The 27,313-nt window shown below is 41.6% G+C and overlaps 1 protein-coding gene across 2 annotated transcripts in view; it reads left to right on the top strand.

Moving 5' to 3' along the window:
• Positions 1-10,816: 10,816 nt before the first annotated feature.
• Positions 10,817-27,313, top strand: part of LOC108697542 (calsyntenin-1) — a 388,939-nt gene continuing 372,442 nt past the window's right edge. For both annotated transcript variants that reach the window (XM_018227676.2, XM_018227675.2), the window contains exon 1: positions 10,817-11,393. In XM_018227676.2, coding sequence (XP_018083165.1) covers positions 11,318-11,393 — 76 coding nt within the window. In that variant the 5' untranslated portion in view covers positions 10,817-11,317. The remainder of the gene's footprint in view (positions 11,394-27,313) is intronic.

Genomic DNA, 27,313 nt, shown 5'->3' with positions numbered 1-27,313 from the left:
CCTGTCACCCAGACGTAAAAAGTTGTATAATAAAAGTCCTTTACAAGTTAATCATGAAACCCAAATTATTTTTTTCATTAAAACATCCATACCTTCCATGCACTCCGGAACATCATAGCAGCGTTCTATTACAGCAACCTAGAGAAAAGGAAACACGGCATAAAGCCTTTGTCAGGATATCACATTCACACTTAAAGGACCAGTAACATCAAAAAAAAAATGTAAAAATTTGTTAGTGCACAAAGAAAAATAAATACCAAGACAAATTAAACTTTTAAAAAGCAAAGACTTTATTAAGAAATAACTTACATAAAATCCACTTCCTGTCCTCTTCAGAAACTGCGAAAAGGCGACCATCCACACTGCATCAATCGATTTCTCCTCCCTGGCTATTCACTGACAGGCATCCTCCTCCCGGCGTCCATCGCAAGCTGTGTCTCAGGCTCTTCACTCCTTCCCCGTGGATCGGCTTCCCTCCTCCGCTCACCTCCCTCTCTGTCTTCCCTCCTCCCTACTCTCAGAGAGAGACATGCGGCGCCTGATTACAACCCAGGAAAGGCGCACGTTACAGGCTCTCCTCTCCTTCACTGAGCAGTGAGCGATCCTTGCCTGAGCCCTCCCCTCCCACGTGGGAACTGACCTGGGATTAACCCTATCGCTGCCGATGCACGGTGAAGAGGAGAGCCTGTGACACTGCTCGACGCCTGTAACGTGCGCCTTTCTGTTCTGCCTGGGTTGAAATCAAGCGCCGCATGTCTCTCTCTGAGAGTAGCGAGGAGGGAAGACAGAGAGCGAGGTGAGGAGAGCGGAGGAGGGAAGCCGATCCACGGGGAAGGAGTGAAGAGCCTCAGACACAGCTTGCATGGACGCCAGGAGGAGGATGCCTGTCAGTGAATAGCCAGGGAGGACAAATCGATCGATGCAGTGTGGATGGTCGCCTTTTAGCCGTTTCTGAAGAGGACAGGAAGTGGATTTTATGTAAGTTATTTCTTAATAAAGTCTTTGCTTTTTAAAAGTTTCATTTGTCTTGGTATTTATTTTTCATTGTGCACTAACACATTTTTACATTTTTTTTTTGATGTTACTGGTCCTTTAAGAAAAATACTCAAATTTCAACATTTTCGGATTCATATATTTAATCTACATAAAATTCTATGGATTACCCCCACAACATTCATGACAATTAACAACCTCAACACAGATAGGTTTCCAATTAAAAGAGGTACACGTCAAGGCTGCCCATTGGCACCTCTTCTCTTTAACATAGCCAGCAACCCACTAATAAAACACATATTTAGGAACTCAAACATAAAGGGAATATAAGCTGGACAAACAAATTTAAAGGTGATGGCTTTTGCCGACGACATCCTCCTATTCTTAGGCCAAACCAAAACAGAAATACCTATATTTTTTTTTGCTCAAGAAAGTTTATTAAAACCGTTTTACAAGGATGTAACTCACAGGTACATATTCATTACTTTTACATATTAACAGGATATTCACATTCTATAGGCATAGAGTTTGATATAGACAGATATCAAATAGGTAAACAGCTATGATTTAAGCATTCATGGATTCTTGTGACCTGAACCAGTTTACTAAAATTTCTTCATATTTCTGGTAATTACCATTTTTAGTGTAAATAGCTTTCTCAATATTACATAAATCTCCAACCTCTTTAAGCCATTGACCATATGTTGGAGGGTCAGGGCTTTTCCACTGGTATGTTATGCCCTTCCTGGCCAGAAATAGCACTCTCTGCAGGTAAGCCTGCTTGGAAGTACATCTTGGACAGCCATTATCCCCAGGAGGCACATCTAAGGCAGCGGGAAGCCTAGCTTTTGGGAGAGGGTGTCCAGTATCTTTGCCCAGTACTGTTCCAATTTAGGGCAGTTCCACAGGGTATGGAGAAGAGTACCTTGCTGTTGTTTGCCTCGGTTGCAAAGGGGTTTCAGGATTAATTTTGTGCAACCTGGTTTTAGTGTAGTACGCCCCATGGATTATATATAGCTGTATTATCCTATATTTATAGTTTAGAGATATCTGCGAGGGTACCTTAAGAGCCTGTGACCATTGGGCATCAGTAAGGTAGGTTAAATCTCGGTCCCATTTGTCCTGTACCTTTAGTGCATGATTCTCAGCTCTGTACCTTTGTACGACCTTATATAGCTTGGACACCAGCCCTTTATTATTATCCACCCAGGGCCGATCCTGCGCATTTCGCCGCCTGAGGCGGGCTTCGTTTTGCCGCCCCCCCCTTTCCCCACGGTACTCACTTTTCCAGACCGGGACGGGATCCACGTCGCTAATGCAGAGCGCGCAGTTGCGTGCTCTGCATAGAAGAGCCGAATTTCCAGGTTGAAAACCGGAAATTCAGCTCTTAGTTACCAGGAGCGGCATTATTGCGGAGCGCCCCTGTATCTGCCTCAATTGCTTTTGCTATTGGCGAGTAATCCACCTGGATTTTACTGGCTCTGTTGTGTCTAGTCAGGGCAGAGCAGATGTTTCGGTGGGCCAGCCATTGTGAGCTGGGAAGGGCTTTTTCCCCTCTCAGGGTAGCAAAAGGGACTGGGTTGCCCTTATCCCATACAGATCCTATAGCTGTCAGGCCCCCCCTCACCCAAATCACATTCAGTGACACCTGGTGCATTGTTGGGAATGTTAGGTTGTTCTTGATAGGGGTCTGTGGATGGAGGCCTTGGAATTTAATTTGCTGATGGGCAATGCACCATATTTTCCTTTGCAGACTGAGAAGTGGGTTTAGTGGTATTCGTCCCTCACCCGCACCCTTGGCCAGTAGGCCTTGGAAGGGCGTATCGTGGGTTGAGGTGACATGGGACCATAAGGTGAGTAGGCCTTTTTCTGCCAGCCGGGGTACCATTTGTCTGCAGTGCGCAAGCTGGGCTGAGATATAGTACTGGAACACGTCTGGGAGTGCTATCCCACCTGCCTACTGTGGTAAGTGCAGGACCTCAAAGGAAAGCCTACTGTGGTTCCCCACACAAAGCTTTTTAGGACACTGTTAATGGCTGCAAAAAATGTCTTGGGTATCCATACTGGGGAGTACCAGAGACAAGCATTTTTATCAGCAGAATGCGGCCCATGGGTCCTAGCGGGAGTTTGGCCCATACCTCAGTTTTGTTCTTAAACCAGGTGAGTAAAGGTTCTACATTATGCTTATAGTATTTCTCCAGAGGAAGCGCCACCTGTACACCCAGATATGTAAATTTGTTGACTACTTGCAGAGGACACTGGACGAGGCTCTCTGTGTCCTCAAGAGGGTCTATAAGGAACAGTATTGATTTAGTGGGGTTAGCTCAGAGTCCCAAAAGCCTCCCAAATTGGGCTGTTAGGGCAGTTAAGTTGGTCAGTGAAGGGCCCTTATCACCCAAGTGTATCAAGGTGTCATCTGCGTAGAGTTGGATTTTCTCCACATTTTCCTCCACTCTCAGGCCTACTATCCCTGGATGGGTCTTCACTGCTTGGGCAAACTTCTCTATCATAGTTACATAGTTACATAGTTAAATTGGGTTGAAAAAAGACAAAGTCCATCAAGTTCAACCCCTCCAAATGAAAACCCAGCATCCATACACACACCCCTCCCTACTTTTAATTAAAATTCTATATACCCATACCTATATTAACTATAGAGTTTAGTATCACAATAGCCTTTAATATTATGTCTGTCCAAAAAATCATCCAAGCCATTCTTAAAGGCATTAACTGAATCAGCCATCACAACATCACCCGGCAGTGCATTCCACAACCTCACTGTCCTGACTGTGAAGAACCCTCTACGTTGCTTCAAATTAAAGTTCTTTTCTTCTAGTCTAAAGGGGTGGCCTCTGGTACGGTGATCCACTTTATGGGTAAAAAGGTCCCCTGCCATTTGTCTATAATGTCCTCTAATGTACTTGTAAAGTGTAATCATGTCCCCTCGCAAGCGCCTTTTTTCCAGAGAAAACAACCCCAACCTTGACAGTCTACCCTCATAATTTAAGTCTTCCGTCCCTCTAACCAATTTAGTTGCACGTCTCTGCACTCTCTCCAGCTCATTTATATCCCTCTTAAGGACTGGAGTCCAAAACTGAACTGCATACTCCAGATGAGGCCTTACCAGGGACCTATAAAGAGGCATAATTATGTTTTCATCCCTTGAGTTAATGCCCTTTTTTATGCAAGACAGAACTTTATTTGCTTTAGTAGCCACAGAATGACACTGCCCAGAATTAGACAACGTGTTATCTACAAAGACCCCTAGATCCTTTTCATTTAAGGAAACTCCCAACACATTGCCATTTAGTGTATAACTTGCATTTATATTATTTTTGCCAAAGTGCATAACCTTGCATTTATCAACATTGAACCTCATTTTCCAGTTTGCTGCCCAGTTTTCCAGTTTAGACAGATCACTTTGCAAAGTGGCAGCATCCTGCATGGAACCTATAGTTCTGCACAATTTAGTATCATCTGCAAAAATAGAAACAGTACTTTCAATGCCCACCTCCAGGTCATTAATAAACAAGTTGAAAAGCAAGGGACCTAGTACAGAGCCCTGCGGTACTCCACTAACAACACTGGTCCAATTAGAAAATGTTCCATTTACCACCACTCTTTGTAGTCTATATTTTAGCCAGTTCGCTATCCAGGTACAAATACTATGTTCCAGGCCAACATTCCTTAATTTAACCAGTAACCTTTTGTGTGGCACTGTATCAAATGCTTTAGCAAAGTCTAAGTAAATCACATCCACTGCCATCCCAGAATCGAGGTCTCTACTTACATTCTCGTAAAAAGAAATTAAGTTAGTCTGGCAAGATCTATTACGCATAAAACCATGCTGGCACAAACTCATAGTATTATGATTTGCTATGAAGTCCAGTATCTTATCCTTTATTAACCCTTCGAAAAGCTTTCCTAATACTGACGTCAGACTAACTGGCCTATAGTTTTGAGGCTGAGAACGGGATCCTTTTTTGAATAGAGGCACCACATTAGCAATTCGCCAGTCTCTTGGCACAATACCAGATCTCAATGAATCCTATAGCAAACTTCTCTATCGCTATAGCAAATAAGAGGGGGCATCCTTGTCTAGTTCCTCGACCCAGTCTGAAGGTGGATGACGAGGTTGTGTTTACTCTGAGGAAAGCATTAGGTTTGTTGTACAGTAATTTAACATACATAGTAAATGTTTCACCAAACCCTGCAGTAGACAATACTTCCCACAGGTATGGCCACTCAACAGTGTCAAAGGGAAATTGGTCGATACAATTCACATTTTTGCAGGTCTTTGCCAGGTCTATAGCTGCCTCATACATAGAAGGGGGTAGCGTGCCCTGTGCCAGGGCTCCTGAATATACCTTTTGCAGGATAGGTGGCAGTAGCTTAATGTGTCTTTTATATAGCTCCACTGGTAGTCCTTCTGCTCCTGCTGCCTTACCCAGGGGAAAGGAGTCAATGGCATCTGTAATCTCCTCTGTGGTAATCGCTGCTTCTAGGTGACTACTGTATGCCCCTTCTAATTTGGGCAGCCCTAAGTGGCCCAGAAACTGCTCAGTATCTGGCTGTGTGACTGTTAATTTGGAGGAGTATTGTTCCTTATCTGTGTGTCTGTGTGAACCTGCCCTGCTTCATCTCTTAGAGCCCTTGGTGTTTGACCATGTAGGCAAGTAGCTTGCCCGCCTTCTTCCCGTGCTCAAACACATTAACCTTTTAGAAGTAGTGCTTGCGTTGGGCCTGCTCCCACATGTGGTGTGCATATTGTGCTTGGAGTTGTTTTAGGGGCTGGAGGTTGGCATCTGTAGGATTATTACTGGCCTCCCTCTCTGCTCTCGTTACTTTGACTTCAATCAACTCTGTGGCTGCCCTGGACTTTCGTTTGTGGCATATAATTTGTGCATTAAGGACCCCTCTCAAGTATGCCTTGAGTGCATCCCATAGTGTGAGTACATCAGTGGACCCTAGATTCGCTTCCAGGAATCTGTCTATTGCCTCATCTACTTCCTGTTGGTTGTTAAGAATATTAAACCAGGCTGGGTTTATGGACCAACTCGCTCTAACTCTAGTCAGGTTGAGTGGGGCGTGATCTGATATGCCTCTGGGTAGGTATTTGGAGGGGTTTGCTTTGGTCAAAAATGCTGCAGTGGGGAACAACATATCAAGTCTAGAGAGCACACTATGGGATGTAGAGTAGCAAGAGTATTGCCTCTCGTTAGGATGCTGGTGCCTCCATAGTTCTATCAGGCCCAGTTCCTGCATGAGATGTTTAAGGTGGAGGCCCCTTCCGTGGCTTGGGAGTTTTGTCGTCTCAGCCTATCTAGCTTAGGGTCCATCACGGTATTGAAGTCCCCAGTGCATATAGGTATTGCTCGGGGGAAGTCTGCTTGGTATTTGGCCCACTCTCTAATGCAGGAGTCAGTGTATGGGGGTGGGATATAAAAATTTGCCAAGAGTAGTTCCATTTGCCCAACCAAGCAATGCATAAATAGATATCTTCCCTTTGCATCTGAGCAAAGGTGAAGCATTTTAAAGGGGAATTTCTTGTTTACTAAGATGGAGACCCCTGATGAGTAGGCTGTGTGGGTGGAATGGTAGGCCCAGCCCACCCATGGGCATCTAAGTGCAAGGATTTTGCTGCCCACAAGATGGGTTTCCTGAAGGAGGGCGATATGTGTGGTATTTTGCTTTAAGAAGTCTAGTACTAGTTTCCTTTTTATAGGGTTGTCCAGCCCCATAACATTCCAGGTGACCAGGTTAACTGCCATCTTGGTTCTTGTATTTAGGCTTTCTCCCCAGGGCCCTCTCTGGCCTAGTAACATACCTAAGATTACACGCCTGCATCATACTATTGGTTCTACCTCCTGAGCAACTAACAAAATTAACAACAGTAAAGACAACATTTTTAACATATCCCAAATATCCCCAACCCTCCCTTTCCACCATTGAACTCAGGCAGAATTTGTATCCCAAACTATAAACTTTTTAATGCGTTATACTGTCAGCGCTGGGGGGGGGTGTACAGCCGCTGGGCTCTTGACGAGCCGAGAGGTGGGTCTTTCAACTCTGGCTGCCCTCTTTCCTTCATCTCGGGGCTGGTTGATTAAAGTTAAGCGGATTCTTCACCACCGGTCCATGAGTTTCATTCACCCCTAGGAGCCCCCCGTAGGAAAGAAAAAAAGGCAAAGTAGATGCTCGTATACAACCTGCCCTCTCGAGGTGACTTCTGTCCTGTGTCCATAGTGCAGTTTTTTTTCCGGGTAGTCTCCTGGGCTGGTAGCTGTGGGGGCCAGGATGCGTGTAGAATCTGGGACATCCAGTGGGTCTAATAACCGGGGATAGGGGGAGAAAGTGCAACGTAAAAAGTATCAATGTAAAAAAAGAGGAGAGAAAGGAAAAGAAAAAACAAACAGAATGGGTCAAGAATGGGTCGTCATCGCTTGTCGGTAGATCTATGGTGCTGCGTTCCAGGGGTCACTGAGGTCCTTAGGTGAAGTGAAGAAGTGGTTGGAGCCATCAGCCGTCACACTGAGCCTCGCCGGGTACATCATGGTGTATTGCAGGTTTTCTGCTCGCAGCCTCCGCTTTGTGTCTTGGAACTTTGCCGTCAGCTTCTGGATTTCAGATGAAAAGTCAGCGTAGATGGACACTCTGTTGGCTTGGTACTGTAGCGTTTTCTTTTCCTGGGCCAATCTAAGCATGGTGTCCATGGCATTTAATGGCCTTGCCAGGAGTGGCCTCGGTGGTGCCCCTGGGAGGGGGGTTCTAGTAGGAACCCTGTGTGCCCGCTCCACCGCAAACTATGCTGAGAGTTTATTTCTGTCGAAGGTGTCTACCAGCCAGTTAGTCACGAACTCCTACGGGGCGCTTCCCACTGCTCTTTCCGGGAAACCAATCAGCCGGATATTATTTCATCTTTTTTTACATCTTACGATTTTTTGGCCGACATCTGTCGGGAAATTGATCGGACAGGTCAAAAAATCTTTGTCGGCCCCAGTGCAATCTATCTATATTTGCAGGGCCAAGCAGGCAGCTCCCCTTTGTTTTCCTGGCAAATTGGTCTTTTTACTTGATGGTAAATTCGTAGGATCGTACGATCGTTCTGAGAAGATCGTGGTCTCACGATCAGGATCTGATCTTTTAAAAATCTCAACATCTATGGCCAGCTTAAGTTTTACCTGCAACTTACTAGCTGCTTTCAAAGTAAAACTCCCAAACTTGGCTGCCCAGATAGTACCTGCACTCTTTCCTTTACTTTTCTCTGTGGGTGCTTTGGTCAAAGTAATGTATGTCCTTCAAAATGGACCAGCACGCCAGGTTTTCAAGTGTTCAAATTTCCTTTATTTCCATAACATTCGTGCACTGACCCATTTGGTTATGTCAGTAGCACTTCCCTTATACTTATATACATTTCTACTTAGCAATGCGGGTGCTCCTACAACCCCCCTTTTGTATGGTCAAATCTTACCTGTTTTGCTTTGCTGAAATTTTATGATATGGCAAAAAAAAAATTGCCAAACGCATTGAATACACCCTTGGGTGAGAGCTTAGTTCATTTTTAGACCGCCTCTATTTATGATTTTCTCAGACTCGCTTTCATCTGGTATCTGAACCTGAATCTGTCGTACATTAGCTTTAAAAAGGGGTTGGACAGCTTTTTAGCAAGTAAGGGAATACTGGGTTATGAAAAATAGTACAAGTTGATTGATCCCAGGGAATGGTCCGATTGCCATCTTGGAGTCAGGAAGGAATTTTTTCCCCCTCTGAGGCAAATTGGAGAGGCTTCAAATGTTTTTTGTTTTTTTTTGCCTTCCTCTGGATCAACTAGCAGTTAGGCAGGTTATATATAGAGTTAAAGGGGTTGTTCACCTTGAAATTAACATTTAATATGATGTAGAGAGGGACATTCTGAGACAATTCGAAATTGTGTTAATTTTTTTTATTATTTGTGGTTTTTGAGTTATTTAGCTTTTTATTAAGCAGCTATACAGTTTGCAATCTCCGCCTTCTGGTTGCTAGGGTCCAAATTACCTAGCAACCATGCATTGATTTTAATAAAAGACTGGAATATGAATAGGCTTGGCCTGAATAAAAGATGTGTAATAAAATGTACCAATAACAATAAATGTGTAGCCTTACAGACCATTTGTTTTTTAGATGGGGTCAGTGATCCCCATTTGAAAGCTAGAAAGAGACAGAAGAAGGCAAATAATTAAAAAAAAAACTATAATAAAGAAAAAATGAAGACCAATTGAAAATTTGCTTAGAATTTGTTATTCTATAACATTGTAAACGTTAACTTAAAGGTAAACCAACCCATTAAGAGGTTGAACTTTATCAATGTGTCTTTTTTCAACCTAACCTACTATGTTACACCAAAAATGCAAAATGAACTTTTTACTAAAATAAAGCCATTAGAAAAGGTCACTGGATGGCAGTTTTGTAATAAGAGATGCAAAATTTGATAGAGGTCTAATCAGTTCAATAGTTAAATTATGTCTCAGAAAGAATTAATAACATACTAATCTGATTCTATATTCTACCCTCACAATATATTTGAAGGCTTGTGTTTTTTTCCAGAAAAGCTAGCAATACTAGCTTGAGGACAAGACAACAAACCTACTGTCATAATCCTCACAGCACAAGATTTATTATCGTAATTTACTTGTAAACAGTATATTGACATATTTTTAGCCCGCAAATAAAATCAGTGCTTTTTTTTAAAAAAAAGAAAAAAAGTGGGGAGAGATGGAGATGGACCATTGTAGGGGGCAGGCTTTTTTATTGAGCTGTGCATTTTAGAAAATATTTAGACAAAATTCAACTGTGATCTGCCCTCTTCCCCTTTTGATTGCACATCCCCCACTGCTGGTTAACAGTTACTTAGTCTTCTCTAACTAAGTACTGGCAGGTCCTACCTGTCCCAGTCATCCTCTTCCCTCCTGCCTCCCATTTCAGTTATGCATCTACTCTTACTTTTTCCTTACAGGCCCCAGCTTCGTCCACCTCTTTCCTCCCTTCATTGTCATCACTGGGTCTTCCTCCTGGCAACATCATCCATGGGTCCTCCTCCACGCCATGCCATGCCTCAGCATTTCTCCATTGTTCCTAAGGGCTGCAGAATCAATTGTCCTCCATCAATTTGCATTTTACCCTAAACTTTGTAGCTTCAGTTATATCAGCTTTATATATTCAACCCTGGGATCATTTCCGCTATATGTAATAACTTATTCCCTGCTTCAAATATATTTTAACTTGGCCATAATATCACATTTAAAAAACGCATTTAAATAAATGTGATCAAAAATCCATATAAAAAATGTAATAATCATACGTTTGCTTGTTTTTCTAATAAAACATGACAGTATCCTTATAAATCGCAAATAGAACTGTTTGCTAGCTGCACAGTATGATCATTACATTTTGTATAGGGATTGTTCTATTTAATGTGTTTCTTTAAATGCATTTAGAGTGTGGATGATATGGTGTGCAGGTGGTGTTACATCCACGATCCGACAAAGTTAAAATGTATTTGAAGCAGAAAACGGTGAATTACATAACGCTAAAATCATATAGCATGACTGAGGATATAGGTGCGTTTGGTAGAATGTGGAAGAATAATAAATAAGAGTTTATTAGCAAGAGCTTATGTTTAGAAAAGCGAATTTGGAGAACCTCGAGGTTCACGTTACAAGGGGGAAGGTCTGTGAGATGAGAGAATGGAGCAGAGAGAGGACGGAGCAATCATTTTGTAGCCCATAAGAATAATGGTGGAAGATCGAGGTATGACATCGCTCAAAGGAGGGGCCAGGGATGATGTTGCCTTGAGGAGGGATGAAAGGATGACATCACAGGGAGGTGGACGAATATGAATGCCGGGACCTGTCAGGAAAAAGACGAGATAGTATAATTGGCATCGAATGGAGGAGGATTAACGTGGCAGGTGGGACCTGTCGGCACAAAATAAGAGGCGATCGTGTAACTTTTATCAGCAGTGGGGAAGGTTTCGACGAGGATTTCTTAGAATACGGAGATTTTACAGGGGGCGGGAGAGCAGCACTCACTTTTCAGATAGATGTCCTAAAATGGACCCCGTACTGGTGATGATAGAAGCTGAGCCATAATCTATGGCTAAATTCGCCATTTTTATTAGGCTTGTGTAAATGCTGAAGCTTTAACGGAGTATTATCTAGGCGTGATTAAATTCCCCGATAGAACTAAAAGCAAGGTGGACCGGCAAAGTCACGGACAAGCAAAGACACTCACAAGGAGTTACAATTTGCAAACCGCTATTGCTTAGTACAGAGGGCGTAAAGAGGAGATGACTGGGATGTGGTATCCTCCGGCTTTCCTTTTAATCGTTGCTGGATTTGTGTACAGTACCTGGAGTATACAAGGTGAGGCTGAAAATTAGAAATTGTATTAAAGCAGGGGACTTTTTATGTGATCTGTTGACTTGACTTCCCTGTACATGTATTATGCTGTAACCATAAAATGTGTGATAGCTAAAACAGAAGTCAGTGGTGTAATGTCTGACTGGTGCACCTTAGGCCAGACTCATATTCCGATGCTAAATTAGTATATTATACTTGAACCATTATCATTGTCTATACAGCCGTTGTTGCAATGGCTCAGGTAACAATGATTTCATCTTAAACTGTGTCTATAGAAGGACGAGTGAATAGAAGTAAAAACTCAAAAAAACAAATTTATGGTCTCAGAATATGGGTAGGGTATAAATTATAATCTGGAAGAGCGAATCACAGATGGGTGCAAGTGTTATGGGTTTGGGTAAAATCTTGATTCAGAGTAGGGTACCACACATCTAGCACAGAACCATGATGCATTACACTGCTACCCTACTCCTATACAGCAATGCTTTTGGGAGTGCCCCATGGTACGTATGCTGTGCAGCCCCAAGATTTTTTCATTCCTCGTCTGTATATAGTGGTATGAGTGACTGCACAAGATCTTTCAGCCACTGGAGTTGTATTACCAGCATTTAAGGGCAGCAGGCTGGGCATTACAGCCCCTTAAAGAACTGTGAGAAGTAGGCATTATTTTGAGTCTTATTTAAAGCTATATAAATACATATCGAAACTGTAGCTGGGCCAAATGCTCAAAAACTTGCCATAAGTGGCTTGGGCAATTTTTTCTGTTGTTTGATGATTATGCAGTTAGACATTTGGAATGATTAGAACAGCATAAATGAAGAGAAGCTGTGGCTCAACTTTCTAATCTGTCAAATTTACCACACACTGGCAGATATAGTGCATTGGCATTTAAGATTGTAAAACAAGGCTAGTCCAGCTGACCAATATTACCATAGTACATGGATATTTGTCATAAATATTGGCCCACATTACATATATTGCAAATTGAGCAAATCAGTTTTTCCTTGGATGCTGGGTTTTGGTTTGTAAACCTATGCATGAAATAACTGCTAAACAGAGGAAGGTTGACCTAGACTATTATCAGGATATTCCTAGATTTCAAGGTGGGCCTGTCTGACGTTTGCTTTGTGAATGGCCAATCTGTCATCACATCCTGAAATTTCCATGTACAAAACACACATTTTTAAACAAAAACAAATCTTTATTATTGTGTCCTTTTTCCCTTAAAAACTGTTTTTTAGGGTGGTGGTACACACAGAGCTACTTAGGGAGATTAGTCGCACACTTTCTCGTGAGGTAACTTTGTGCGACTTCGGAAAGCCGAAGCAATCTGAGTGTCATCCCTCCGGCAATTCACATTCTAGCTGGCGGGAAGGCATTTTGGGAGATTAGTCACCAGAAGAAGAGGTGATTTGTCGTCCTTGCAATTAATCTCCTCAAGTAGCAGCGTGTGCCACCACCCTTACAGTGTGGCTATTGGATCAGGTATTGTGACCACTAGTGACACTATTAGATCAATTATTGTGTTATTGCATTGATTTGCATAATTGCATAGGAACTTTGTGATTTTACTGAAGTATTGTCCATGCATTGTTGTTCATTGTGTTTTCTTACAATAGCTTTGTAGTTTGAAGTAGAAAAATTATATGTTTTTTTTCTATTTTTGTACAGTTAGTGGGTCTTAAAACACCTGATATGCAGGCATTTTTTATGACGCATAATACAAAGGTAGTGTTCTCTGTTTACAGAATCTCAATTGACAGCCAAGGAAATTCATGTGCCCTATTTTCATTTTGAGTCCCTACAAACTTTGGTAAATTCATAGATATTATAAATGTTCAGTAGACCCCTGGCTTTCATATTATTATATTATTCATTCATATTTATCTTTGTATGTAAGATACTGTGCCTGATAAATGTTGCAAATTGCAGTGTTTTAGGTCACTTGGAGAAACTGCTGCCTTTACAGCAGAAAGGAACTTCCTATTTTGAATTTAGGGGAACTTTATAAAGAAAATGATTTTCAGGGGTCTGTATACTCGTGGGGACTCTTATGAAACATAAAATGCATGTTTTTATTTTGCAGCAGCCAAATATGTTAACCATGAGAATTTTGTATGCATTATTTACATTTTTGGGCCTCTGCTTGCCATATCGTATGTACATTGGGCATTCATGTTTGTTTTTGATACATAAGGATTTGTGGGAGAAAAGAAACTGTAAAAATTGAAGATCTGATAAGATTTTGTGAAATTTTAGGATTTTAGAAATTTCTTGAAAACTCAAAAAGCTTTGCCTTTTAGAGTATAAAAACATTTTTAAATTTGAGTTGCAGGTACTTCCTTATGGCAGTAAATGTGTTGATCTTGCCGTAGCTGAATTGAAAGGACTATTTTCAATTTGGTGACCCTATATGCTAGATACTATTGCAAACTATGCACATTGGACATCAGACAGATCAGTTGAAGTGAGCATCTCTCTCTCTAATTGAAATGCAAGTCAACATAATAAATACAGACAAGATAAAAATAGTGGCACTTCTTTCAATGTAAGTATAACTACTCCCTGTCTCAAACGAATGCAGCTAAATAAAGACAAAAACAATTGGTAAAACAAGTGAGTGTACACGAGAGAGTGGTAACTTCCCCTAGTAAAAGACCAATAAAAAATATAGTTCGCACATTAGTATACCAGATTAAATTGTGTCTGGGAAAGCCCATATATGGCCTCAATGCAGTTTTCCTCGGAAAAAAACAACTAAGTATGGTTCATTAAATTAATACACATAGGCCTATACTCCTGCTTGTAACTACTCACAAGATCCAAAGACTTCAGGTACATAGTTACAAAATAGACTGTTCACCTCATCTGAATTTTCTTGATACACTGCTCTGTACAGGCAGACACTCTAGGTTCCTGGTCAGTATGCAGCACGCTCCGTCTATGGATGCCTTGGTAGTCCAAATTTTCCAAGCAATCAAATAAAAACATAAAGTACTTAAACATTGGTAAGCAGCCTAATGCATATTTCATGTCCTTGGTACACTTGCTCAGAGGCTTAAACTTTTGCTCTTCTTATACTGTCTAGTAGCATAGAGAGAGAGAGTGTGAAGAGCCTATCCATTTTTTCAGGGCCCTATTCTACTTCCCACTGCCATCTAGAGGTTAATAGATTGTAGAGATACAATAGTTAATAGTTAAATTGACGAATCAATACAATTTCCACAGAGCATGAATGGCCTGTAAAAGTAAAAAAAAACAAAAAAAACCTATAATACTGTTGCCAAGGATAAGATCAATACAAAAGGGATAATAAATACACTAAGTACAGTGGCCAAAGCATAGGGCTGCAGTTAATCAGCATCTCTATTAAGTCCTCTTGGAGGGTTTTTAGTTCAAATGTAGACACAAAGATTCTTCTTTGGTGAACGACCAATTTCAGTGCAGTCCGACCAATCCGTCAAATTATTGTGCGGATAGTGGGATTCGAATGATCTTACGATTTTTCGTCAGAAAATTGATCCCCAGCTTTAAAAATCTTTATCGGACCCAGTACAATCTATCTATGTTTGCAGGGCCAAGCAGGCAGCTACTCTTCAGTTTTGCTGGCAATATCGCCTGAAATGGTCTTTTTAGTTGATGGACACATCATACATTTAAACAACCATTTCGAGATAATCGTGGACTCACGATAATGATTGGATATTTTTAAAATCTTTACATCTATGGCCAGCTTTACCACCTTATCCTTAGTAAGTCCGTTCAGGTGAGTTCTGCCAAATATAACATAAGTGGTAGCTTAAAACATAATGTTTTAATGTGTCTGTTCCAAAAACCCAACCAAACTATCACTTGAAACCATATAGCCACCACCTACAAAATTTGTGTGGCTCAGAACAATGCCCTTTCTTTAAAATCTTTCACCAGTGTATCTAGTGTCTCACTTGCCCACAACATCCCCTCCAAACTGCTAAAAACGATTTCCTTCCTGTCTACATTGGCACTGCTTAGCCCTGCAAGTCCCAATAATGTTTTTTGGCGCTCCTGACAGTACTCCTTCCCATAGGGGGGGCCACTTGACCACCATCTCGTGGTTTCTTTGGAAACTGTTTGTAGAATTCCTGTACCAGACTGGGCATGTGAAAATCAGCCAGTTTTATCCAATAGCATTCTTCGGGACCGAAACCCTTCCATTGGATCAGGAACTGTAGAGACCCTCTAGATATTCTTGAATCAGAAATCTTCTCTACCTCATATTCCTGTTGACCGTCCACGGAGATAACCGATGGAGGAGATTGTTCTGCAGAGAAGCGATTAGCGATGGCTGGTTTTACCAAAGACACACATGGAACACATTAGGAATTCGCATCTCAGGGGGAAGCTGAAGTCTGACAGCCACGGGATTAACAATCTGAATGGACCAACAAATTTTGGACCCAATTTGAGGGAAGGAATCTTGATGAATGTTCCTGGTAGAGCCACACTTTGTCCCCAACTTTATTTAAGGGAGAAGACTTCCATCCCTGATCAGCATACTTTTTGTGGGACAAGGAACTTTTTTTCTCTAAGTTGGATTTGGTAGCTGACCAAATGTCCGACATGTGGGCTGCATGATCATCGTCTGGTGGAACATCAGACAAGAGTAAATCCTGAGGAAAAGCTTGAGGATGTTGTCCATACACGGTCAGAAGGGCGATCTTCCAGTGGAGGCATGGCAAGCATTGTTGTGAGCGAATTCCGCCCATCGAAGTAGATCGGCCCAATTGTCCTGGCAGAAGGAAACATGACTTCTCAGGAATTGTTCAATCACTTGGTTTGCTCTCTCAGCTGCCCCCATTGGATTGAGGGTGAAAGGGCAGAGGAGAATTGAAGAGCAATACCCAGGTTTTTACATAAAGAGTGCCAAAACCTGGACACGAACTGGGAACCTCTGTCAGATACAATCTGCTCTGGAAAGCCATGGAGTCGGAAGATGTATTGAATGAACAACTGAGAAGAGTTCAATGGCAGAGGGAAGTTTGCGAAGAGGGATAAAGTGAGCTATCTTGCGGAAGCAGTCAATAATCAGCAATATCACAGTGTTCCCCTTGGTAGGTGGTAATTCGACAATAAAGTCCATAGCCAAATGAGTCCAAGGACGAGAAGGAATTGGCAGAGGTTGTAATAGCCCGCTAGGGCGAGAGTGGCTGGACTTAGACGAGGCAAGGATGTTACAGGCCGCCACAATGTCTTTCACATCCTTCCGTAGGGAAGACCACCAGAGGAGTCGACTGACAAGCTCAAAGGTCTTTTGAGTACCTGGATGTCCAGCTTGCTTGGAACAATGGCTTTGCTGAAGGATTGGTATGTGGAATGCAGGTGGCACGTAAACCATACCAATGGGGTATCAGCCGGAGTAGATGACTGGACAGAAAGGGTCTGGCTGGCCAGTTGGGGAAATAGGAAAGCAATGATCTTCATCGGAGGAACATTTGGCTCGTGATCTTCACTGATGCGCCCTTCAGGGAGAATCCTTCATGATAGGGGCTCGTCTTACGGTTTCTGGAGCCTGGGCCTGGGTAGGGACAGAATTAAATCGAGTGAAGAAGAGTGCCTGACTGGGATTCAATCTCTTGAGAGTCTTAAGTTTTTGTGATCGGTTTAAATGGTCACAGGATGAGGGGCTCCCTCCAGGAAATGTCGCCACTCCTTAAAGGGATCCTGTCATCGGAAAACATGTTTTTTTCAAAACGCATCAGTTACTAGTGCTACTCTAGCAGAATTCTGCACTGAAATCCATTTCTCAAAAGAGCAAACAGATTTTTTTTATATTCAATTTTGAAATCTGACATGGGGCTAGACATTTTGTCAATTTCCCAGCTGCCCCCAGTCATGTGGACTTGTGCCTGCACTTTAGGAGAGAAATGCTTTCTGGCACGCTGCTGTTTTTCCTTCTCAATGTAACTGAATGTGAGACATGGGTTTTTACTATTGAGTGCTGTTCTTAAGTCTACCAGGCAGCTGTTATCTTGTGTTAGGGAGCTCCTATCTGGTTACCTTCCCATTGTTCTTTTGTTTGGCTGCTGGGGGGAAAAAGGGAGGGGGTGATATCACTCTAACTTACAGTACAGCAGTAAAGAGTGATTGAAGTTTATCAGAGCACAAGTCACATGACTTGGGGCAGCTGGGAAATTGACAATATGTCTAGTCCCATGTCAGATTTCAAAATTGAATATAAAAAGATCTGTTTGCTCTTTTGAGAAATGGATTTCAGTGCAGAATTCTGCTGGAGCAGCACTATTGACTGATTAATTTTGAAAAAATTTTTTCCCATGACAGTATCCCTTTAAATGCAGGTTTCACTGCCGGAAGCTCACAATTCCCCATGTCGTAATTTTGCTCTGCAGGAGAGCATTTTTTAGTGAAATAAGCACAAGGGTTACGTTTCCCATCGCTGACTTGTCTCTGAGAGAAGATGGCCCCAGCCCGATGTCGGAAGAATCTACTTCAACGAAGAAGAGTTGCAAAAGGTCAGGATGTCGAAGGACAGGAGCCGAAGCAAACAAATCTTTCAAGGACTGGAAGGCTTCCAGAGCATGAGTGGGCCAGGCATTAGGTTTTCCTCCCTTCCGGATGAGAGCCAAGACAGGAGGAATAGCAGCAGACTGCTGGGATGGAGGGGGCAACAGGGGTCTTTGGAATTGTGGAGCCAAAGTTAACTGAAGTCTCTTGCTGCGCTTCCTGTAGGACTGATGTTCCCTAAGCGTGTATCCACCTTGATGGAGAGAGCAATTAGGTCTTCCAGCAACTCAGGATGATCCCTGGAGTCTGTCATCTTTGAGTCTGGATGACGATCCTTGATAGAACACTGCTGCATATTGTTCATTGTTCCAGCTTGTTTCAGCCATCAAGATACTGAAATCAACGGCTTACTCCCTGGCACTGCGGTTCCCTGGCCGAATCTGTAGAAGCCGGGAAGAGGCGTTAGCGACACGACCAGGGGCATCAAAAACAGTACGGAAGGCTTGGAGGAAGGCCTTGGCATCAAAGGTCAGAGGTGAATTCTGGGGTGTTGCCCACTTGAGCGCCACAGTGGTGCGTTCACAGGAATACTGCAAGGGTTGAAACTCAAACTGGATCAGACATTAAGTAGCGAAACCTCTGCAGGCTTGAGGATCCCCATTATAGCGAGGTGGTGGAGGAATGCGGGGCTCAGCAGCTGATGAGGCCAGAGAAGGAGAAGCAACTGCTATGGAAGGAATAATAATAGGCAGAATAATATCAAAGTCAAGGTTCACCAAGCTTACTACATACTGGAGGGAAATACTAGATGCCTTAGATGGGGTGCTTCAGGTGACAATAGCTAGAACTCCTAAAACTTGCATCTTGCCCATATTTCAGGATCTAAAACTGAATCAATGTCAATCACTTTTTCTACTAGAGGCACTGTTACTAGCCAAGAGACTAATCACCCAGAACTGGAGAGCTGTGGCTCCTCCTACCTTCTCTGCCTGGAAAGCAATAATGCAGGATACCTGTGCCACTGAATACCTAATGTACTTGAAAAGGGGTGCCCCTACCAAATTCCATAAAATTTGGGGATCTGACATTTACCCCCTACACCCAAGACAACCACTAGCAGTTTAAATTGAATAGGGTTTAGGACAGGTAACTGGTTTTTATATTCCATTTGTTTAACTAGCTATGAATCCCTCATTGGAGGGAGTCTCGATTTTGTTGTGTAATGCAATACTCATGACGAAATGTATATTGCATGCTATGCTTCTTTCACCCTGCTTGATCTAGACATGTAACATTTGACACAATGTTTTTCCGTGATTTGTCATTACATGTTGTAAACTGCTTTCTTTTTCTTTCAATAAACTACCCGAAGTTAAAAAAAAAAAAAGTCAAGGTTCAGGCAGGGTCAAAAGTCCAGGAATCCATATAATAGGAAATATCAAGCACACAGGAATGTTCCAAACAAAACCTACAATCGGGTATCGAACCGGCGTCCCTGGCGTCCTTTTATTTTGAATTTTGCGCCGGGAACGTGGCGTCAGCACGCCGGAGACGGGACAGAACTAAATGCTTTTTTTTTTTTTTAACACAATCACTTTGTTTCAGGGGCTCAAAAGTAATTCGACAAATTAAAAAACTGAAAATAAAATGTTAATTTCTAATACTTGGTTGAAAACCCTTTGCTGGCAATGACAGCATGAAGTCTTGAACTCATTGACATCACCAGATTCTGGGTTTCCTCATTTTTAATGCTCTGCCAGGCCTTTACTGCAGCGGCTTTCAGTTGCTGTTTGTTTGTGGGCCTTTCTGTCCGAAGTTTAGTCTTCAACAAGTGAAATGCATGCTCATTTGGGATCAGGTGACTGACTTGGCCATTCAAGAATATTCCACTTTTTTAATTAACTTTAATAAACTCCTGGGTTGCTTTAGCTGTATGTTTTGGTTCATTGTCCATCTGTATTATGAAGCGCCTCCCAATCAATTTGACTGCATTTAGCTGGATTTGAGCAGACAGTATGTCTCGGAACACCTCCAAATTCATTCGGCTGCTACTGTCCTGTGTCACATCATCAGTAAACACTAGTGTCCAAGTGCCACTGGCAGCCATGCACGCCCAAGCCATCACACTGCCTCCTCCATGTTTTACAGATGATGTGGTATGCTTTGGATTATGAGCCTTCTCCATACTTTTTCCTTGCCATCATTCTTGTAGAGGTTGATCTTGGTTTCATCTGTCTAAAGAATGTTTTTCTAGAACTGTGCTGGCTTTTTTAGATGTTTTTTAGCAAAGTCAAATCTAGCCTTTCTATTCTTGATGCTTATGAGTGGCTTGCACCCTCTGTATTTACATTCATGCAGTCCTCTCTTTATGGTAGACTTGGATATCGATACACCTACCTCGCAAGGTACATGCAACGTGTTTGATGCTAAAACTGCTAACCATTGTGGAAAAATCTATACCAACCAACAAGCATACATGTAACCACTGGTGCACAAACTAGCCAATACACATGCTACTTGTGTTTCATAAACTAGCCACTCTGCATGTAATTAACCAGCTCACAAGCTAGGCACCACACATGCAAACCACTGGTGGACAAGTCCGATCCCACTCGTAGACAGGTCAGACACAGAGCATGTAAGATCACCAGAGCAATAAACTAGCACAAAAGATGAGTCCATACCAGCCCATGCCAGAATGTAGTGGCATACAGAAACTGAAGACCAAACAGGAAAAGGCCAGAACAAGGCCAGCAGGTAAATTTAAGGGCCAAAGCACTGCGTATCTTGACAGCGCTATATAAATAAATGATGATGATGATGATAGCCACTCAAGAAATAGCACTTCAATTAGTGCTGTGCTTGAAATCTCTGATCTCAAGGCAACTTTACACATGCAACCATTGATGCATTAGAAAGTAGCTGAACTCAAACCAAAACCCACCAGATAGGAATGAAATCTCTAACATATATCCTATAGAAATGCACAAAAAGAAAACTGCCTGGCAACATGCAGAATCCTAATAAGATGAAGGAGATACCATACTGCTATGGCAGTGCACCCCCAGCCTGTGTTGGAAGCACATGGTGTAAAAATAAGCACACATACCAGCTGTGTCAGCACAGAGGACTCTGGCTCACAAGCAAATACAATCAAAAAATTATATCACAATTGCAATTACAAAGTGCCCTCATATGCACCTTAACAGATAGCATTGGCTTGTCAAAATTGAAACTCCATTCAGCACACTGGAAAAGTCTGCTTAGTTAGTGCAGACTCATGAGAAAGGAAGGAGATGCCATACTACTATAGCAATGCAAAAGCCCCAACCAGTTCTGGAAGCACCTTGTGTAACGAGCACTCAGGCTCACAAAAATTTTAGATATCAAAACTACAAAACCAGAAGAACACATGCACCTTACCAGATAGAATTCTCTTCTCATTCAAACTTCTGAGGAGTGTAAAACCTTCAACCAGTTCTGGAAGCATGTGGCGTATTAGGAGCACACATACCAGCTATGACTGCACATGTACTTTACCAGGTAGCAGTGGCTGTCCAGCAGGAGTGAACCTGGATAGCTTTCATCTGAGGGACATAATTAGCTAAGTAGTGTGCATATTTCCCAGTGCACTGAGCATTTTAGGGCTGAACTCCACAGTGGAGATCTGCTTCCTCTCATCGCATTTGACACACAGTGGATGCTGAGGATCATACTCACCAGATTCAGGCTTAGTTATGAGTAGCCATGGTCCATTTTTCTGATATCATCTTCTTGCAAAACATAGGAGAAGGGAGGCTAAATGAGCTCACAGGTAGGAATGTGGGAATACAGTGGCAGATTATAAGCAGGCAGGGGGCTTGCTATCAAGTTAGACATCTGTAGTTTGTGCTGCCATGAGCTTCCCTTTTATTACACACTAAACTACTGCAGTCAGGGGGCGTGGCTAGCATCTGAACATGGTGGACACTAACTTTTGAGCTCTGCTTCGCTCCCAGCATAGAACCTGGCTGCCAATCATTGGGACAAGCAGAAAGAACATACAGGAGAGGTGTCAAAGCAAATTAAAAAAACACTCTGTGGATCCCGAGTTTGTTAGTCTGACTGCAGCTTCTTTAGAGATGGAACCAGCGAGAGGTGCAGACTCGCAAAAAATGCTGAGACTCCTGGTAACTTCTGCTGAAACGGAAGACATTATGGATGACGAGTTGGTAAGTCCAGATACTGCCTCCCGAACTCTCTTATATACTAGAGATTTTGGAGAGATGGTCTCCCAGATTAAATCTGCAGTCAGAGTAGAAGTGGGTGATCTTTCTCCTCTATATACACGTGTTTCGGAATTAGAAATGAGCAATGATTCTATTAAAAATACAATATCAGTCATGATATGTTCTGATCACAACAGAATAGCAATATCGGAAATACAAAGACATCTAGATGATTTGGATAACCGTGGCAGATGGTGTAATTTGCGGATCAGGGGATTGCCTGAATTGCAGGACAACCAAAGTGTATTGGATGTAGTCACAGTACTGTTTAATCAGATCATAGAGAGATCAAGGACAGAAAAAGAAATTGAAAGTGTACGGGAAAACCACGGGATGTTATTTGTTGCTTAGCCAGATATATCATGAAGGAAGAGATACTTCAGAAAGCTAGGAAATAACAGTGTTCTTTTTATGGACAGTGAAATTACAATTCTGCAAGATGTATCCTGGTATACGCTCAAACAACGGCGAATATTGAAACCATTAACTGTGATATTGAAGGATAAAGCAATACCATTTTGTTGGGGGCATCTATTCAGTTTACAAGTTGTTAAAAATGGCATGGCAAGGATGGTGACAACTCCAGATGATTTATCAAGGTTTTGCCAATCATTGGATCTAGAGAAGCCTGATTTAAATGCATGGGAACATTTCTTAAAGGTTACTAAACTCCCAGGCTTACAAAAAAAGACTCTAGGTATAAAGTCTCAACACCTAAAGGCAAACATAAAAAAGATGAAGAATTGCCATTTTAGGACAAAATCTAAAAACCAATAAATAGATAAATGAGACTTTTTTGTGGATGTGAACTCATGTGGATCAGAAATACGGTTTAGTTTTTGATCATCTCTTATCAGTTCATAGATATATGATAATTTGTTATGTGTTGACAGTGTTGGACTGGCACACCAAGGTAGAGTCCCGCGCAGGTCCATTTTCTGGGACCCGACCCGTACCCGCAACCTGCAATCGGCAACCCGGAACCGCAACCCGCATTCTTACCCGCTACCCGACCCTACCCGCAAGTACCTTATCCGCAACCCGGACCCGCGACCTGCTGACCATCAAGAATCAGATAGTGCTGTCGTAAACCGGAAGTGACATCATTGGAAGTAGACGTGATCAGAAAAAAAAGGAGTAACACAGGAAGTGCTGTCATTGTAAACCGGAAGTGACGTCATCGGAAGTAGATGTGACCAGAAGAAAGGAGTGAATATCGATATTGAGAAGACCCGCAACCCGCAGAACCGCCGACCCGCGGGTATAACCGCACCTGGAACTTCTAAATGCAACCCGCAGAGTACCGCAGGTTTTTGCGGGTAACCCGCGGGTATCCGCGGGTACCCGACCCGCTGCAGGACTCTACACCAAGGGCCCACCAAAAAACTTTAGACCAGGGCCTCAGTACAATTTTCTTCCTCTTTTCACTCAACCTCTATTCTCCTAGTCTCTCTTTTCTTTGCATACTATAATCTAATTATTCTATCTATTTAACCTCTTTGTTCTCATAGAAATAGGGAATGGCTATGAAATCGGCCAAGTGTTTAGCAGCATGAGGGCCCACTGACACCTGGGCCCACCGGGAGTTTTCCTGGTATCCTGGTGGGCCAGTCCGACACCGTGTGTTGATATATGTTACAGCTGAGATAATGTTGTGAGAGTAACCCACCCCCTGAGGGTTTCTAATAGGTTTTTACCAGTTGGTTTGAAGTCTATAAAATACTTTAGTTTTTTCTATACCCCAATTTTTTCAAGCAGGTATTGTTGAACATTTAGTATAAATTGAAAATAGTATAATAACAGTGACAGATTATTCTGTGATTCAGGATACCTATTGTTTTTTGTTTATCCAGTTATCTAAATAATTATTGGATTTGAATAATGTGGAAGAGATACCCCAAAACATGTGGGCTATGGCTGATTTGGACTAAATATAGATGGATAAAAAGGTAAACATAATTTAATTGAATACCAAGGGGCTTAATATTCCAGAAAAAAAGGCATACAATTATAAGAGATATGAAAGCTAAAAAAAGTGATATATTGATGTTGAAGAGACACATTTTAACGGTAATGTGCAGTTCTTAAATAAGATTGTAGACTATCCTACTTGGTATTATAGTAACAATCCTATTCAAAGGACAAAAGGAGTAGCAATTGGTCTCCATAGAACAGTTGACTTTCAGTGTTAGGATGAAATAAGTAGGGATGCACTGAATCCAGGATTTGGTTTGGGATTCGGCCTTTTTCAGCAGGATTCAGCCGAATCCTTCTGCCCAGCCGAACCGAATCCAAATCCTAATTTGCATATGCGGGAGGGAAATCGCGTGACTTTTTGTCACAAAACGAGGAAGTAAAAAATATTTTTCCCCTTTCCACCCCATATTTGCATATGCAAACTAGGATTTGGTTAAGCATTCGGCCAAATCTTTTGCGAACGATTCGGGGTATTGGCCGAATCCAAAATAGTGTATTCGGTGCATCTCTAGTAATAAGGGATCCAGATGGTCGATTTGTTTATTAAAGGTCTTTAATATCATCATAAATGTATGTTAGGATGTATTTATTTACCAAATGAACAACAATCTTCATTTTTGAAAAAAGTACTTAAAAGACTTAGCGAATTTGGAGAAGGATGTTTAATATTAGGGGGAGATCTTTAAAGAAGTGGTTCACCTTTAAGTAAACGTTTAGTATGTAATAGGCCAATGTTTTCATTATTTATTTTGTATTGTTTTATAATTATTTGCCTTTTTCTTCTGACACTTTCCAGCTTTAAAATAGGTGTTACTGACCCCATCTAAAAAACAAATACTCTGTATGGCTACAAATGTATTGTTATTGCTACTTTTCATTTCTCATCTTTCTAGTAAGGTCATGTTCTATTCATATTCCAGTCTCTTATTCAAATCAATGCAGCTAGGGTAATTTGGACCCTAGCTACCGGATTGTTTATAATGCAAATTGAAGAGCTGCTGAACAAAAAGCTAAATAACTCAAAAACCTTAAATAATAAAACATGAAAACCAATTGCAAATTGTCTCAAAATATCCCTCTACATCATACTAAAAGTTAACTCAAAGATGAACAACCCCCTTTAATTTAACTCTAAATCCGGTACTTGATCTGCCGGACATCATCATCATCATTTATTTATATAGCACTGTCAAGATACGCAGTGCTTTACTGCAGTTATAGCAAACAGGGAATAAATGGTGGATAACAAACAAGGATTGCAGAGTATAATAGGGTTAGAAGGACCTAGAGATTACAGTTTACAAACTAAAAGGTTAGGGTACAATTGAGACATTAGGATTAGGATTTTTGATACAGCAATGATTAAGGTACATCAAATAAGCCTCTTTAAACAGATGGGTCTTTAAGGAGCGCTTGAAAGTTTGGAGAAGGAGAAAGTCTGACAGCTTGTGGCAGAGAGTTCCAGAGAAAAGCAGAAGCCTGAGAGAAGTCTTGTAGACGAGAATGGGCAGAAGTGACCAGAGGAGAAGTGAGGCGAAGATCAGAAGCAGAGCGTAGCTTTCGTGAAGGAGTGTATTTTGTGATTAGAGATGAAATATAGGGAGGGGTTTTATTATCAAGGGCCTTGAATGTGAGTGTAAGTAATTTGAATTTGATTCTAGAAGAGATTGGGAGCCAGTGAAGGGACATGCATATGGGAGCAGCTGATGTTGAGTGGCGAGCTAGATGAATGAGTCAAGCAGCCGCGTTTAGAACAGATTGGAGATATGGTCATATTCGAGCAATGTTGCGCAGTTGAATACAGCAAGATTTTGCAAGTGTTTGAATGTGTGGTGAAAAAGACAGATGAGGGTCTAAGATAACTCCTAGGCAGCGTGCCTGTGTGGTGGAATGAAAGGTGGTATTGTTTACAGTGAGTGATATCTGAGTGACAGGGGAAGATCTTGGAGGAAATATAATGAGTTCTGTTTTAGAAAGGTTCAGTTTCAGGTGGCGCTGTGACATCCAGGAGGAGACAGCAGAGAGACAGTCTGTGACTTGGGAAAGGACAGAATTAGAAAGATCAGGAGTAGACAAGTAGAGTTGGGTGTCATCAGCATAAAGGTGATACTGAAGTCCAAATGACTGAATAAGTTTTCCTAGTGAAGTTGTATAGAGCGAGAACAGCAGGGGTCCAAGAACAGAGCCTTGAGGAACTCCAACAGAGAGATATTCAAGTCTCTCTATCTCTACTTTAAATTTGGATAAAAAATCTCTGAAAGGATTGCAATTAATAGATACATGGAGATTTGTTAACACAAATACTAAGGATGTTACTTTTTATTCACATGCTAAAAATGTCTATTCTAGGATTGATTATGTGTTCATGTCAGTTTTATTTGAGTTGGTTAAGTGTGGTCAAAATACACCCTATACTTTGGTCGGACCATGCAGCAGTCTAGATTATGCAGAAAATTCCTATTGTATGTAAAAATGGATGGGTGTGGAGACTTAACGAGACGTTATTAGAGCAAGCTGAATGTATAACATCTTGTATATAATATGGAGGTATACAGAGAAAGTATGTTAGAAGACACATCTTCTGAATTACACAAGTGGCAGGCATTTAAATGCCTAACGAGAGGTATCTTGATAAAGTTTGAAAAAGCTGATATCTCTGTAAAGGAAACGCTTATTTGATAAAATTCATGATTTGGAGTCCTAAGCATCAGCAGTCATATGATATTCCGAAACCGCTAACAGAAGCTAAATTAGAACTGCATAATCTACTGAATATTAAATTTAAACATCAGTTTAAAAAGGTCAGGCAAAAATGTTATGAACAGGGTAACAAGCCTGTCAGGTTATTGGTCAGGGCATTGCATAATAGTAGACAAAATTCCTATCTCCATAAGATTAAAAATTCAGAAGGCAAGGTTTAACCTAAAGGATAGCAGAAGTCTTTAAAGACTTTTGTGATAAACTATATAATATTCCAAGCGAGGATAATTTGCAAGGTCTGAAAATTAAGCTTTAACAATATATTAAAGATAATTCTCTACCTAGATTATCAAAAGAGGTTCTGGAATCCTTGGAAAAACATATTACTGATGTGGAGGTGGAGGAAGGCATAAAACAAATTAAACCTAATAAGCGCCAGGACCAGATGGTTTTACAGCCAAATTTTGTAAAAAATTC

Source organism: Xenopus laevis, chromosome 7S (assembly GCF_017654675.1).
Source record: "Xenopus laevis strain J_2021 chromosome 7S, Xenopus_laevis_v10.1, whole genome shotgun sequence".
Classification (NCBI taxonomy): Eukaryota; Metazoa; Chordata; class Amphibia; order Anura; family Pipidae; genus Xenopus; species Xenopus laevis.
This window is presented reverse-complemented; position numbering and strand designations above follow the sequence as displayed.